We start from the raw sequence: 13,707 nt of genomic DNA on the forward strand, positions 1-13,707 counted from the left end.
CAGCTAATTTTTTGTATTTTTAGTAGAGACGGGGTTTCACCATATTAGCCAGGATGGTCTTGATCTCTTGACCCCGTGATCCGTCTGCCTCGGCCTCCCAAAGTGCTGGGATTACAGGCATGAGCCACTGTACCCGGCCTAATTTTTATTTTTAGTGGAGACGGGGTTTCCCCATGTTGGTGAAGATGGTCTTAAGATCTCTTGACCTCGTAATCCATCCACCTCAGCCTCCCAAAGTGCTGGGATTACAGGCGTGATCTATTGCGCCCAGCCAGTGAGCATTGTAATGTGAAGGAGACTGGAAGGTAAGGAGGCTGGATTTCTACTGCCTGATTCTCATTTTTTACAAAAAAGCAGAAGAAACTCTCTGGGAGTTCATGACGTTTCTGGGGCAGTCTGTGCGAACAGAGAGATCTGGTCTAGGACATAAGTGAAAATTGCTTATCTTGCCCCAGGAGGCAAAAGCCCCTTCTCTAGAAATTTAGTTCAAAAGTAATTTTATTCTCAAATAAATGTAATTATACAAGAATCACAGGCCAATAATGGCTGCCTTGTAATAAAGACTATAATGTTGAAGAAGCAGTGATGATATAGAATGGAAGTTGTTACCCAGAGGACAAGGGATGGGGCCGCTCTGGGAAGCAACCTTAGGATCTGTGTGACCCCTTTGAGGGTGGGGGTGGCCGAGGGTGTCCTTAACCTCCTTCTGGAGAGCCTACTTGTGGAAGGAGCTCAAGTGTCAGGCTGCACCTACCTTTGGCTTGCCACATCTGCTTGAGGGCAGAGACCAGGCCTTCTATCTTCTTATTCGTGGTTGCCTCTCCTCACTCTCCCTCCTGCCCTCACAAAGCTCAGCATGGAGCCCAGCACCAATTGGGCTTCTGTGAGTATCTGTTGAATGAATGCTTTGGCAGGAAACAGTTTTTGGACTCACCATTTCTAATTAAGGGAAAATGTCTCTCCTCTGCCCATCCACGTGACTAAGTGCAAGTGCTGCTCTGGGCTGATTCATCTCCTCATGAGTCATCTGCTTGAGTAGTAATGCGAACGGGCTTGCAGGCCAAGTGGTGAGCCTTCTGCAGCACAGCCGGCTTCAGGCAGCTTCCAGAGCACATTTCAACCCTTCTACTGGTCAGTGGGTAGATTTGCCCTGTCTCTCAAGGCCTCGAAACAATCTGCTTACTGAGTCACTTGTTTATTTAACAGACATTTACTGAGTACCTACTGTGTGCCTAGCCCTGTACCAGGCACCAGAGATTACAGCAATGGCAAAACCAGGTCATTCTTGGCCCCGTTTAGCTTACAGTCTACTAGGGAAAAAAGGGCACGAATCCACAATCCTGTGAACATTTCTTCACAATTGTAACAAATGTTCCCTAAGAGGGGACCCAGTGACACGCATGTGTGTAACAGGGGTCTGACCAAGACCAAATCAAGGTCTAAAGAATGAACAGCGGTTCACTGTGCCAAGGGCAACAAAGGAACTTTCAGACAACAGCAGCAGCACGGCAAAGGTTCCATGACCATGGCAGGGGAGGGAGAGACAGCAAGGCCTCAGAGAGTGAAAGCGGCCTGGGGACAAGGGAGCCAGGGGTACCCGAAGCTGGACACAGAGGCGGGGACCAGACCGAGAAAGGTCTCTGAGGCCTGGAAACAGTCTTTTTCTTTCTTCTGAGAACAATTAGATGCTATTGACGGGTGTGGGAAGGAAACTTGACCAAACATGGGTGTGCAAAGTTTCCCCTGGAGCTGTGGGGACGATGAATGGAAGGGCCTCAGTGTAGGGGAAGTTAGGAAGCAATGAATGTACCACCACAATGAGGTCCTATTCCTGGGGGGAGGCCTCATGAATGTGAAGAGCTGAAAGCCAAAACCAATTATCAAGTGACCTCTCAAAGGCATACGGTCAGCATCTCAGGGCACATGAGATCCCATCACTAACCTTCGCCATTGGCAGGAGGTCTGCAGGAAAGGCTTGACCATCCCAGTTAGGGCCTCAGCCCCCAGGGCAAGGAGTTAGGGGTGAGCTCATCTGAACAGCTCCTGTCATTGGTGGCTCCCACAGGAAGTAGACAAGCCCAGCAGGCCTAAAGCAAAGAGCAGCCTGACAGTGCACGAGGGACACCTGAGGGAGCCTCTGAGGTACAGCATAGCCAAGGAAGGTCAAAACCCCAGAACAGAGAGACTGAGGGTCTGTCTGCAGGGCTGGTGTGGGAGGAGAAGGAGACTACAGTTGGTTCTGGGAAGAACCAGGGCTTTGACTCAGATGGCACTGAGTTTGATCCCCCTGCACCCTTTAGTGATGTGACCTCATGCCAATTACTTACCCCAGAAAAATGACCCCCCTCCAAGTCCTACCCTTGCTGAAAGAATCAGCTGGGGTGGCCTGTGAGAAGGACCTGCTTAGGGCCTTGTTCCACGAGAGACACTCATGAAACAGTAACCACTGTCTCAGCAGCAGGGCCTGAAGAGGTAGGTATAAGACCAGGTCATCCAGAACAGGCTAGAAGACACTGGCTAATTCCGGCAGCGTAAGGGGAGATGACCTTGGAGGTGGATCAACTGTATTTCAGGGTGATTGTATTTGTACGTTCACAGGTCAGGCAAAATAGGCCTTTGAAATTTGAGAACAAAAGAAACAAAACTGACCCAAGTGAGGGTGTTTGAAAAGCAACCATGTCTTATGAGGGATTGGGTGGCAGACCTCTCCAAGACTGTGAGCAGCGGAGCAGTCCAAGAATACTCTTCTGGTGTTTTGAAGCCCTGTTTCCTATCATGAGCTCTATTTCCAGCAGACTAATGGGCAGAAATCTATTCTGAGGTCTGAGGGCTGCCCAGCATTAGCCAGGAGCTGGGCCTTGGGCAGAGCCCTGGAGAGAGGCATCCTCCGAAGTGGCCTTGCCGCCACCTCTCCTGACACAGCACATCAGCTGTTGCATGGGCAAGAGCGAGTCCTGGCCAAGGCCTTGCTTGTGCCCACCCCACCCCCACCCAAAGGTTGGGCTGGAGAACTTCTTGGGGAGCTGCCTCCTTCATCACATTGAGGCAGTGAACCAGGGATCTTTGGAGGGGAGAGATTCATGTGGGAAATGTTGCAATATTTTCTCTGGAAGGATAAGCTATCCAGGCCGCAATGGTGCTGGGGAGGGCTGGGAAAAGGGGTGCAGAGGAAATGTTATGTCACTGGAGAGAGGCACAGTGTTTGTAGATCATCACACAGCCTTTCTGTGCCCACGCTGGGTGGAGCCCTGGAGGCCCAGAGGCTAATGTGTCTGGTTCTCATGCACCACCTCTTAGAGGAAACAAACATTTTGATATTCAAAACTAGATAGATTACTGAAAAGAAAGAAATGCAGAGTCGGGCCCACTGTCTGTAGGAAAAGCTCCTGCCCTGTTCAGGAGGAAGCTGGTTAAACCTTGCAAAGACTCCTGTTGTCTGCCTGGGGAAAGAAAATACCTCAAGTGTTTCCTGGGGTTTTCTTCTGCAGGTTGGTCGGTTCAGGGACAGGGTGTGGAGTACAACCGGGAGCGGTCAAGGTCTGTGTAATCCCAAGAAGTCTCAGACTGTGAAACTCACAGCTATGATGAAGAACAATGAATTGTCAGCAACCTGTATATTAGGATGGGGGGAAAGGACCACACATGAATGTTTTAAAGCTTCAAACTGACAATATCATGTCCGTTACTTTTGTTCGCAGCTCCATACACTTGTAATTTATCACAGTGTAATTTTATACTTCTTTATATGGTGGTTTGATTAATGCCTATTTCCCCCATTGTCCTTAATGCTCTACATCTTTTTTCTATTTTATTGCCAGCACCTAACACCGTCCTTGACACATAGCAGCTGCTCAATGTTGAGTTAAAGAATGAGTCAGAAAATAACTCAGTAGCATCTTAGTAATTTCCTTGCAGTACATAAGTGCTGCCAGAAGGTGGCGAAAATACTCAGAGCAGAGAATTTCAAGCTTCAGAGGCAATGGATGCTAATAATTACATAATGCAACAAATTTGGTTGCTTCATCAAATGTGGAGTTAAGTTTATTTCCTCAGCTAACACTTGATTAAGATAAATCTCAAGGCGTGGCAGAAACAGTCAGAAAGATTTGCATTCAAATCCAGCCTCTGCTGCAGACAGCCAGGAATCTTAGGCAAATGCCTTTGACTTTTCCAGGCTTCCAATCCCTCATCCACAAAATGGAATCTACGATGTCAGATTTTGTTATGAAAAGTAAGTGAGAGAACACTAATACACACACATATGTATATACATATACATATGAGTGTGTATATATATTTATAATTTTTCAACCTCAAAGTTCTTCGTATCTATCATATTATTTATAGATTATTACTGCCATCAAATATTACTTCCATGTCAAAATTTGATACAAGAGTTGAAGCAAAATACCCTGAGTTAAAAAGAAATTTAGCAAGAATATGCAAAAAAAGAAAAATACTGTGCTTTTCAGGCCCTGTTGTCCTCTGGGAAAAGTAAATCTGAGTTCAAGACCCTGACTTCTTCCTACAGAAATTGAAGGGAATGCGGCTTCATTTCTCTGTGATGATCCATCTAGAGTTGAATTATTTTGTCAAAATGAGGAGCATTTTCCTAGTTAGAAAAACTCAAAGCACTCAGAACATGATAGGATAAATTTCCTAAAGGAAACAACCCCTCCAGAAATTGGAGGGCTCTTGAGTACACACTCAGTTCTGAAGTAAACATGTTGGCTGTAAAAGTCAGTATATAGACCTTCTGCAAGGCACGTGTAACTTTTATAGCTCAAAATTTACAACTGATTTTTCTCTCAAGGTTTTTTAGACCTAAATTTTTAATATACTGACCTAAGATGCCCAACTATTTTTAGATAAAACTGTGAAATATCCCTTAACCTTAAAGTAGGTTGTGAGACGTAAGATAGTTAAAGCATTACACTGCCAGAAACCTACATGAATGGAGGTTTCGTGCCCACTGGTCTCATGCCAACTGCACATAGAAATGCTGGCGGGTAAACAGCACTAAGGGGACTTGGGAACCTGCCCAGGGGCTCGCTCTGCTCCACTCCAAGTCAGGTTCACAGGTGCCAGCTCCACCCAGGCCCCTAAGCGCGAGGCAGATGAACACATCAGCAAGCGGCACCCTCTAGAAAGGGAGCAGGACCGCTCATGCATAAGGCACAGGAGGAGCAAACTTGCCTATTTGGAAGTTTTCAGGTTCAACATTGTTTAGTTCAAAACTCAGCACCTGGCAGCCTGTCCTCAGGTACCAAGCACCTAAGTAGCATTGGGGGTGAGAGGCTGGGGTCATGCTGAGCTATTCCAAGAAGGAAAGCCCTTCCCTCTACAACTCCCTCCTTGAAATTAACAGCTCATTTTCTGAGCTTTAGTAATACTTTGCCTTCTCCTCTGTTCTAGTTCTTATCAAGTAACATGACCAAGTCAGTTTTGAGTAAAGTCCCCCCGTTAACTGTGCAGTCTTGGAACACAGAGACCTTGAGGTACTGCCCTCTGAGTCCATAGTACCCAAGACAAGGCCTGATATGAAAAAGAACTCAGTGAATTTTGATGAATAATGAAAAATGAAGGATAACAGAAATGAAAGATATGTTTAGGGGATGAGGGAACATAAGAGAACATTGTCCTTTGTAACTAGGAAAAGATATGTTTGATGAAAAAAAGAAATGAGTCTTAAATGTTGATTTCGTGAGATAATAAAATGATTGTTGTCATTTTAAGCCACTAGCTTTTGGGGTGATTTGTTATATAGTAACAGTCTGGAACAGGTCATTGTGCCTAGCAGTGGGTACTACCGAAATATAAGTAATGGGTACTTTCTTCTTCCTGGAATGCTTGGCTGTTCCCTGGGCCCCATGTATAGAATCCTTCTCTGTTAAAGTACGTCTTATGTCTGGAAGGAAATTTTCTACCTTCCAATGTGCTTTTAGGTGCAGGAGGAGTGGGCAGCAGGGCTCTGCAGGACCCAGAGCGGGATGCATAGTGAGAAAGATGGACCAAGGGCTCCTTGAGGCAGATAGCCCAGAGTGGGCAAAGAGGCCATCTGTATGAAGGCTGCTCACCTGGTCCACTTAGCAGGTGGCAAAACTTATGAAGGAATAGGGATATCAGTGATCATCCTCTGTAATCTTCTATAGACTTTGTAGTGCTTGTCTGTAGAGCCCAGAACCCAGATTTATTCATCCAGAAACACATACATAACTTCTCTGCTTTAAAATAGCACATGGTTTGTTTTTGGTTGTATTTGGGGCTTTGCAGTTCTTCCTTGTTAATTATCAGTACTACCTGCTGTTTGTGACTGGCCTAGGCTTATGTCCAAGGGAACTGAGGCCACCACCTACTGATTCCCCATGGCCTTCCCTCCTTGTGGTCTCTGCTTCCCTTTCCTCCTTGTGTCCATTCTCTGCCTCCCACACACCCCTGGTGACAGTTGGCTCTGTGAAGAAACCTCTTTATGTCTCTCGAAAATAAGCCCAGTCATGTTCTATTTTTAATGGGTTTTAAATGTCTGTTCTGCAAAAGAAAAATCCCTGCAAAAAGAAGTCAGAAACTGGAACCTCACCCAGGGAGGGGATAAGTGTGGGCCCAAGACGAGGGCTGGTGGCAGGAGAAACCAGGTCCAGGCACTCTCCCTCTGGCCCTACTGGGCAGCGATGAAGCTGGATTCTCACATCTAAAGGAACATGGAAGTTCGTGTAGCACTGCCTGTGTGGGGAGATAAACTGCTGTCTGCCTCAGTCTTGTTCCTGGGGGCAGTGAGCAGAGATGCTGCAACACTAGCATCAGGTGGTGCTTGTTGACCGACTCCAAGCCCCATCGACTGAAAGTCACATGTCACCAGCCTCACCCACAGGAAACAATGAGGTGCCTGTACCTGAGTACCTGCTGTGAGAAAGCCTCCCCTAATGCCTGCCCTTGACAGTCAGGCCAAACCGCTCTCCAATGGGTGAGGCTCTAACAACGCCCTGGAGCGCCTGTGGTGCTGTCATTAGGAACCTACCTCGTCGCACCAATTCCGTCCCCTCCCCACACCTGACTGCGTGTGTTCTCCTTTGCAGTTCTTCCCTTATGGAGACGCCTCCAAGTTTGCCCAGCATGCCTTCCGAACCTTCGACAAGAATGGAGATGGCACCATCGACTTCCGAGAGTTCATCTGCGCTCTGTCCATCACCTCCAGGGGCAGCTTTGAGCAGAAGCTGAACTGGGCCTTCAATATGTATGACCTGGATGGTGATGGCAAGATCACCCGAGTGGAGATGCTGGAGATCATCGAGGTGAGGCCTGGGGTGTGGTTGGCGGGTGGTGGGCACAAAAGGAGACCCCACGGCAGCCTCCTAGGTGCAGGCCTTGGTGGTTCCTTCTCTCTCTGCTTGAGCCCTGCCAGCTGCACACCACGCCTGGACTTCTCCCGCTTCTGTTCCCACTGCAGCACAGTGCTGGGGAGGTCCCAGAACCAAGCCGTGGGACCCATACTGTCATGACGGTGGTACTGTCATCCGCCATTCACTCACTACCGGATCTCCCATGAACCTGTCTTACCGGGCACAAAGGATGTCATGGGCTCAGTTTCTCTTGCGCTTGGCATATCTCTACTCTGCCTCACTCCAGCTGCACCTAGTGGGGTTCCGAGGCTGTCAGGGGCTCCTGGGACATTCCAGGTTCTGATCATCCTGGAACTTCCAGGTTCTGATCATTCCACAGCAAGCAGGCTTTGCCCGTTGTGTTTGTGAGTAACCCAGGATTCCTCTGCCACGCCACCCCCTGCATACTGCACTCCCAATGTGAAGGTCTTCTTGGTTTTCCTCTCTCTCTGCCCAGCATGTCCTCCCCTGGCCTCTGGGGGGTCCTCCCTCACTTCACTTCCATCTCCGGTCCTATCCCACGTCCCACAGATGCCTTCCTTCCCGCATCCCTTCCCAAATATGCCCACTCCACCCCCACACCAAAGCATTCTAACCGTTACCAAGAGGGTTTTTGTCCCAACGTTTGTCCCTGCCCTAGATTACCTTGTTGAGTGGAATATATGGCAGAATGCAAGCTCTGTGGGGAGGCTCTGCCCTCACGACTGCATGCCCAGCACCCAGACCCAGCCTGGAGCCTGGCAGGCGTGCAAGAGCAGATGCATGATTCAGTAGCTTTCCTTTGATTGACTGTCTTAGCATGGATTTCCACCCCTGCACCAGCCACTCTGACCAAGGAGAGAAATTTGCCACTTGCTGAAGGTAGAGCCAGGTGCTCCATCCTGGAGCTGGGGCGATGCCCCATCCAGACACCAGGAGCTGAGATCAGGCGGGATGGATCCCCACAAGAAAATGGGATGATTGCAAGAAACAGAAGCCAAAGCCCCAAAGTCCCCACAGGACTCTTACTCTCCTCCCAGCTTCAGAGAGAAGTCACCCGTCAACCCGCTGCCTGGGAAGCTGGCCTTGTTCACTTGCACACCCTCTCTTTCCACATCTTTAGTCTCTTCTTCTCTGTTGGCTTCTCCCCTTCTATCTTCAATGCCTACTCCCTTTCAAACATACCCAGAAAACTAACATCTTAGTTCTTTATTTGTATTCCCTTCATTCAATTAAATATATATTTTTTCAAACAGGTTATCAGAAAAGATACAGCACAATAATTCTAAATACATGGCTTGATTTTCTCATCTTTCTCACTCTTTAATCTTTTGTCCATCCTCCACACTTAACTTGGCTCCCTCCAAGGTCTCTCTATAAGGTCCCTACAGAGTAGGTTTTTCCAAGTTTTTTTCTCTTCTTTGACTTCTTGTCATTTCCCCTCATTGGCCACCAAATCCCTTTCTCTCCAAAACTTTTCTCTCTAATCCTTGTCAATGCCCTTCAGCCAAAGTCCCCAAGGACATACCCACACTTACACAAGTTGAGTTTATTACTGCTTGCAGTGAGGGAATCTTGGGGCTATTCAGCAGGAGGGTGTTAGAAAGGACTTCTAGGATCTGGACTTTGGGAGGGTGATTTGGGGAGGGTTTGGGGGAGCAGAGGTTTACTGTGGATTGGGTGCTGTCAGGGAGTGGGGACACTTCTATGATTGGGTATCTAGGAGGGGGGCACACAGACCGACTCAATGCTCTAATGGGTGAAGAAGCAGTGGTCACTCATCCTAGCAGGAAGCAGAGATGCTTGGTGTTTTGTGTCTGTGTTCAGATTTAATGACAGAGTGGTCTTGTTTTTGCCTTGCTCCATCATGGTCACTGGCATTTTTTAACATTGGTTATGTCTGGTGTGAAACCTGAGTGTGAGGGCCGGGCCAGCTCCCGGCAGCACCAAGGCCCAGTGGACAGTCCAGACCAGCTCCTGGCTGTCAGCCGCTGCTTCTCTTTCTCTTAGTTCTTTCACATTTCTCCCCATTGCTTCTAGCTTTTCCTTACTTCTAGTCAGCGTAGCATTCTCATGGGGAGCTTTTATGGATTGATTTCTCACCTGGTTATGGGTCACATGTTCCTGCTTTGTGACACGTGTAATAATTTTTATTGGTTCCTGGACATTATGAATGTTACACTATAGTGTCTGTATTTTGTTGTCTTCATTTATAGAGTGCCGAGATTAGTTTTGATAGGCAGGTAAGTTATATGTAAATTAGTGTGATTTTTTTGAGGCAGCTTTATAATTTTAAGCTTTTAGAGCAGATGGAGAGTAGGTTTTCTGAAGTAAGTTAGCCCAGTGACCAACTTGTGACAATTTTGGGGTTCTTATTGATTTTCTCATATATTTAGTGAGGTTTCTGTACTCTGGCTGGTTGGAACTAGCCTGGTGTATGGTGATACTTATTCAGGTATTTAAGTGAAAGAAGATATATCAGAGTGTAACTAGACAGAGAATATAAATAGAAAAGAGGTTTCCAGAGGACTGAGGCCCTGGGGAAACCTGATGTTTAGAGGTGAAGAACATGAGGCAAATAAGTAAAGGAGATGGAGAAAGAATTGTCAATAAGGTCAAAGTGAAAAAGGAAAAGTGAGAAGTCCTGGAAGGGAAACACACTGTTTTGCGGGGAAGGACTGGAACGTGCAATCATGTCAAATGCTATTGATAGGAGAAGTAAAAGGATAAAAGTAATCATTGACAATTGGATTTGGAAACCTGGAGGCCATAGGTGAACTCACCGAGTTTCAGAGGAGATGGAGCAGCCCAGGAGAATGGGAGGGGAAGAAGTAAAGACAGTGACTATAGAAAACTCATGCAAGAAACTTTGCTTTAAAAAGAAGAGGAATGGACAATAGCCCTCTTGAATGCCCAGGCATTTAGCAAGCTCTTTGCATTAAGAACTAGAATGCTCTGCAAGCCTGTGTGAGCACCAAGAGTTGTTCAGCTTATTGTTCGGAAACTTCTTTGTGGACTTTCAGCCTCTGTGTGCAGCCTAGTTTCCAGACAAACATTGAGGAGACCTCCTAGGCAGACTTCTGAAGTTTTCTCTCTGCCTAGCTTCCTCTCTGGTCCTCTACCCTGAAACTTCTGGCTATCTTCACCTTCCCCCTCCAACTGTTATCTCCTCCAGTCGGTGAGACAGCCCTGCTTGGGACCCTCCTCCTTGTGCTGCAGTCCAGGAAGGAATTCCGGGCTGAGATCATAGGGTTCATCTACTTTGTTTCCCACCTCCTAGGAATTACAGTCTTGCAGTGTCAGTTGTAGACTCTGAACACAGCTATTTCTTTTATTTTTGTCCAGTTTTCTAGTTACAGTGAAAGGCAAGTCAGTACAGGTCCATCAGGGCTGGGAACCACAGGGGCAGGTTCGCAATGAGTTCCCAGTCTGGCATGCCCGGCCTTTGTGATATTATTACCTGTAAGACTCTGCATCTGAAACGGCCCTTCTTGGTTGTCGTGTTCACAGTCCCAAATGCAGGGCTGCATCATGGATACAATTATTGAGATCCTGTCATTTTCAGAGTTGCTTCCTGAGGTCCAGGAGGGACCTCTTGTGTTTACATTTCTTATTACCCTGACTTTATTAATAGTGCACTTGTCTTGTTGTCTTCATATCCATTGCCTCATGCAAGGGCTTTTGATTTCACCTTTTACAGGCCAGGGTGAGAGTGGCAGCTCACATATGGATGGACCATTTGTCTCTTTTTAAGTTCCAGACACGGTACACTTTCCCTGCTTTTCCTTTGTGCACCACTCTGGCTTCTAGACTAGTCAGGACCTTGTCTACCAATTATCCACAAAATGAAATTTTGGAAAGTCTGCCTCTTTTAGAGACAACTTTCTTAAAGTGTTCCATGATACATCAATACCATCTAGCTACAAAAGTAAATACACACAAAATATTTTATCTCAGTGGAGATTTTAACTTGTTAAATAAAGCGCTTTCTAGTTAGTGGTTTGCTCTGACTGGCATTTCTAAAAACAACTTTATGAGTTATAATTTACAGACCATAAATTCACCCATGTTAAGTGTACAACTTAAATGATTTTTAGTAAATGTACAGAGATATGCAACCATCACCATAATGTAAATGTAAAACATTCTTATTCCCCCAATTAGATCCCTCATGCCCAAAGGCCTGCTCCCACCCCAGGCTCTGGCAACCAACACATCACTGTGTCTCCATGGAATTGGCTGCCTTTCTGGGCATTTGACACAAATGGAATCACATCACATATGGCCTTTTGCGTCTGGCTTCTTTAAATTTTTGAGATTTACCCATGTGGTAGCATATTCATTGTCTTCTGTTGCTGAAATAGTATGTATTTTTTACTCTATAGCTGTATCCTATTTGTTTACAGTTGATGAGCACTTGGGTCATTTCTACATTTTGGCTATTAATAATATTGTTGTGAATGTTCTCATGTAAGTCTTTGTATAGATGGGCATTTATTTTTAAGGCACTTTTCTAAGAAAGAAAATAATTTATACTTTGGAAATTCCATATTAAGAATTGATTGTATACAATTAGTTGACCTGGATAATTGAAATCTTCTCACTCTACTCTTTAACTTATAAACAGAGTCCCTGCTCCACAACTCTCCCTAAAGTAACTTCTTGCAGAGTTCAACTTTAATGGTACACCTGGCTTGGTTGGCTTACTAGATTCTAAGTTTCTAATCGGTTGGCCCCACATTTCATCTTTTCCTAAATCCCCAAGGCTAGTGCTTTCTGACTGTTTTCTGCACATAGATGCAGAATGTTTAAAATTGAACCCATCGTGTTCCTCCTTTAACCTATTCCTAATCCATCATTTCTAATCTCACCATTGAGCCACCCTTTCTAACCACTTCCTCCAGCCAGAAACCTGCGAGCCACCCCAAATTCTTCTATATCCAATTGGTCACAAGACTCACCCATATTTGATTATGTCATCTCTTATTCAGTAGCATTTAAGGAGTTATTTGAAATAAAGTTAAATTCTTTATCCTATCCTAGGAAAACTCTGTGATCTGCTTCTCATTTCCCTCTCTCCAGCTTTATCTTTCAACACTTCACCTGGCCCTCCCTCCTACTGCCCCTTGCCCCACATCCCACGTTCCAGCAGCTAAAGCTTTTTCATTTGATCAGGATTTATTGAGACCTACGATGTGCCAGGCATAGTACCAGGCCCTGGACTTGCTGGACCACATGGTTTCTAGTTCCATAGAATGTACTCTTTAGTGGGGAAGACAAAGCAGTTATTTTAATAAAGGCAAGATGTATTCTGATGGGGGAGATGGTATGGGTTGTCACAGAAACTTGAGCACAAGGAGTGAAATTCCTCTGGGGAAAGGGAAGCTGAGGCTTGGAGGATAGGTGGGCTCCAGTCAGGTGAAGGGGAGGCAAGAAGAGCTCTCTGTCCTCCTGGGTTTCTGGTATTATCACCTACAATGCTCTTTTCCACAAGGCTATCTACAAAATGGTAGGCACTGTGATCATGATGAAAATGAATGAGGATGGCCTGACGCCTGAGCAGCGAGTAGACAAGATTTTCAGCAAGATGGATAAGAACAAAGATGACCAGATTACACTGGATGAATTCAAAGAAGCTGCAAAGAGCGACCCTTCCATTGTATTACTTCTGCAGTGCGACATCCAGAAATGAGCTGATGTCAGTGCTATGGACTGCACAAAAGTCTCAATGTTCCATTCAGTCTGCAGCTATTCACACACACACACACACACAAATATTGCTTGGACTACCTATAAATGGACTTGCTTCTTGTGTTTGAAACACTTGTGTGCATGAGAATGTCATTTGCTAATGAATTTTAAAAGCATATATAAAACAAAACAAAACAACCTGCCACAATGTGATATGTGTAATATCATTTCATAAAAATCCCTCTTCCTCCAAAGCCTGGGCAGAAATGTACTGCAAAGAGTTATATGATTTCTTGTTCATGTTTTGCTAATGCTCGTATCTCCTTGATTACATAATGTTAGTAGCACTGAGACCCCCATGGTAATGTAACTTAATTATAAGCTATGTCACTACCCTCCTGTAAAATAGTATTGGACAGACACAGAGGGACCCTTGGCTCCTGTGTCTGGTCCACACACCACAAGAGCTTGTATTATCAGTGAATATAAATGTGCTACATTTGCATGCCTTTTGGGTTTGCCTTAATTCTTACCTCATTTGCATCCTATCGATCTGGAAAGAGCTGTTTTGGATGAATGCAGTATAAAATGTAAAATCCCTGCTAAATGACTTATTGATTAAGTATATCTATCTATATATACATATACGCAAAGATATTAT

General features: G+C 45.6%; 1 protein-coding gene across 2 annotated transcripts in view; it reads left to right on the forward strand.

The window, feature by feature from the left end:
• Positions 1–13,047, forward strand: part of VSNL1 (visinin like 1) — a 57,350-nt gene extending 44,303 nt beyond the window's left edge. The window contains exons 2-3 of one of the 2 annotated variants that reach the window (XM_023199424.1): positions 7,074–7,289; positions 12,850–13,047. In XM_023199424.1, coding sequence (XP_023055192.1) covers positions 7,074–7,289; positions 12,850–13,047 — 414 coding nt within the window. The remainder of the gene's footprint in view (positions 1–7,073; positions 7,290–12,849) is intronic. The other variant, XM_023199430.1, reaches the window with a different exon arrangement.
• Positions 13,048–13,707: the final 660 nt, after the last annotated feature.

Source organism: Piliocolobus tephrosceles, chromosome 15 (assembly GCF_002776525.5).
Source record: "Piliocolobus tephrosceles isolate RC106 chromosome 15, ASM277652v3, whole genome shotgun sequence".
Taxonomy (NCBI): Eukaryota; Metazoa; Chordata; class Mammalia; order Primates; family Cercopithecidae; genus Piliocolobus; species Piliocolobus tephrosceles.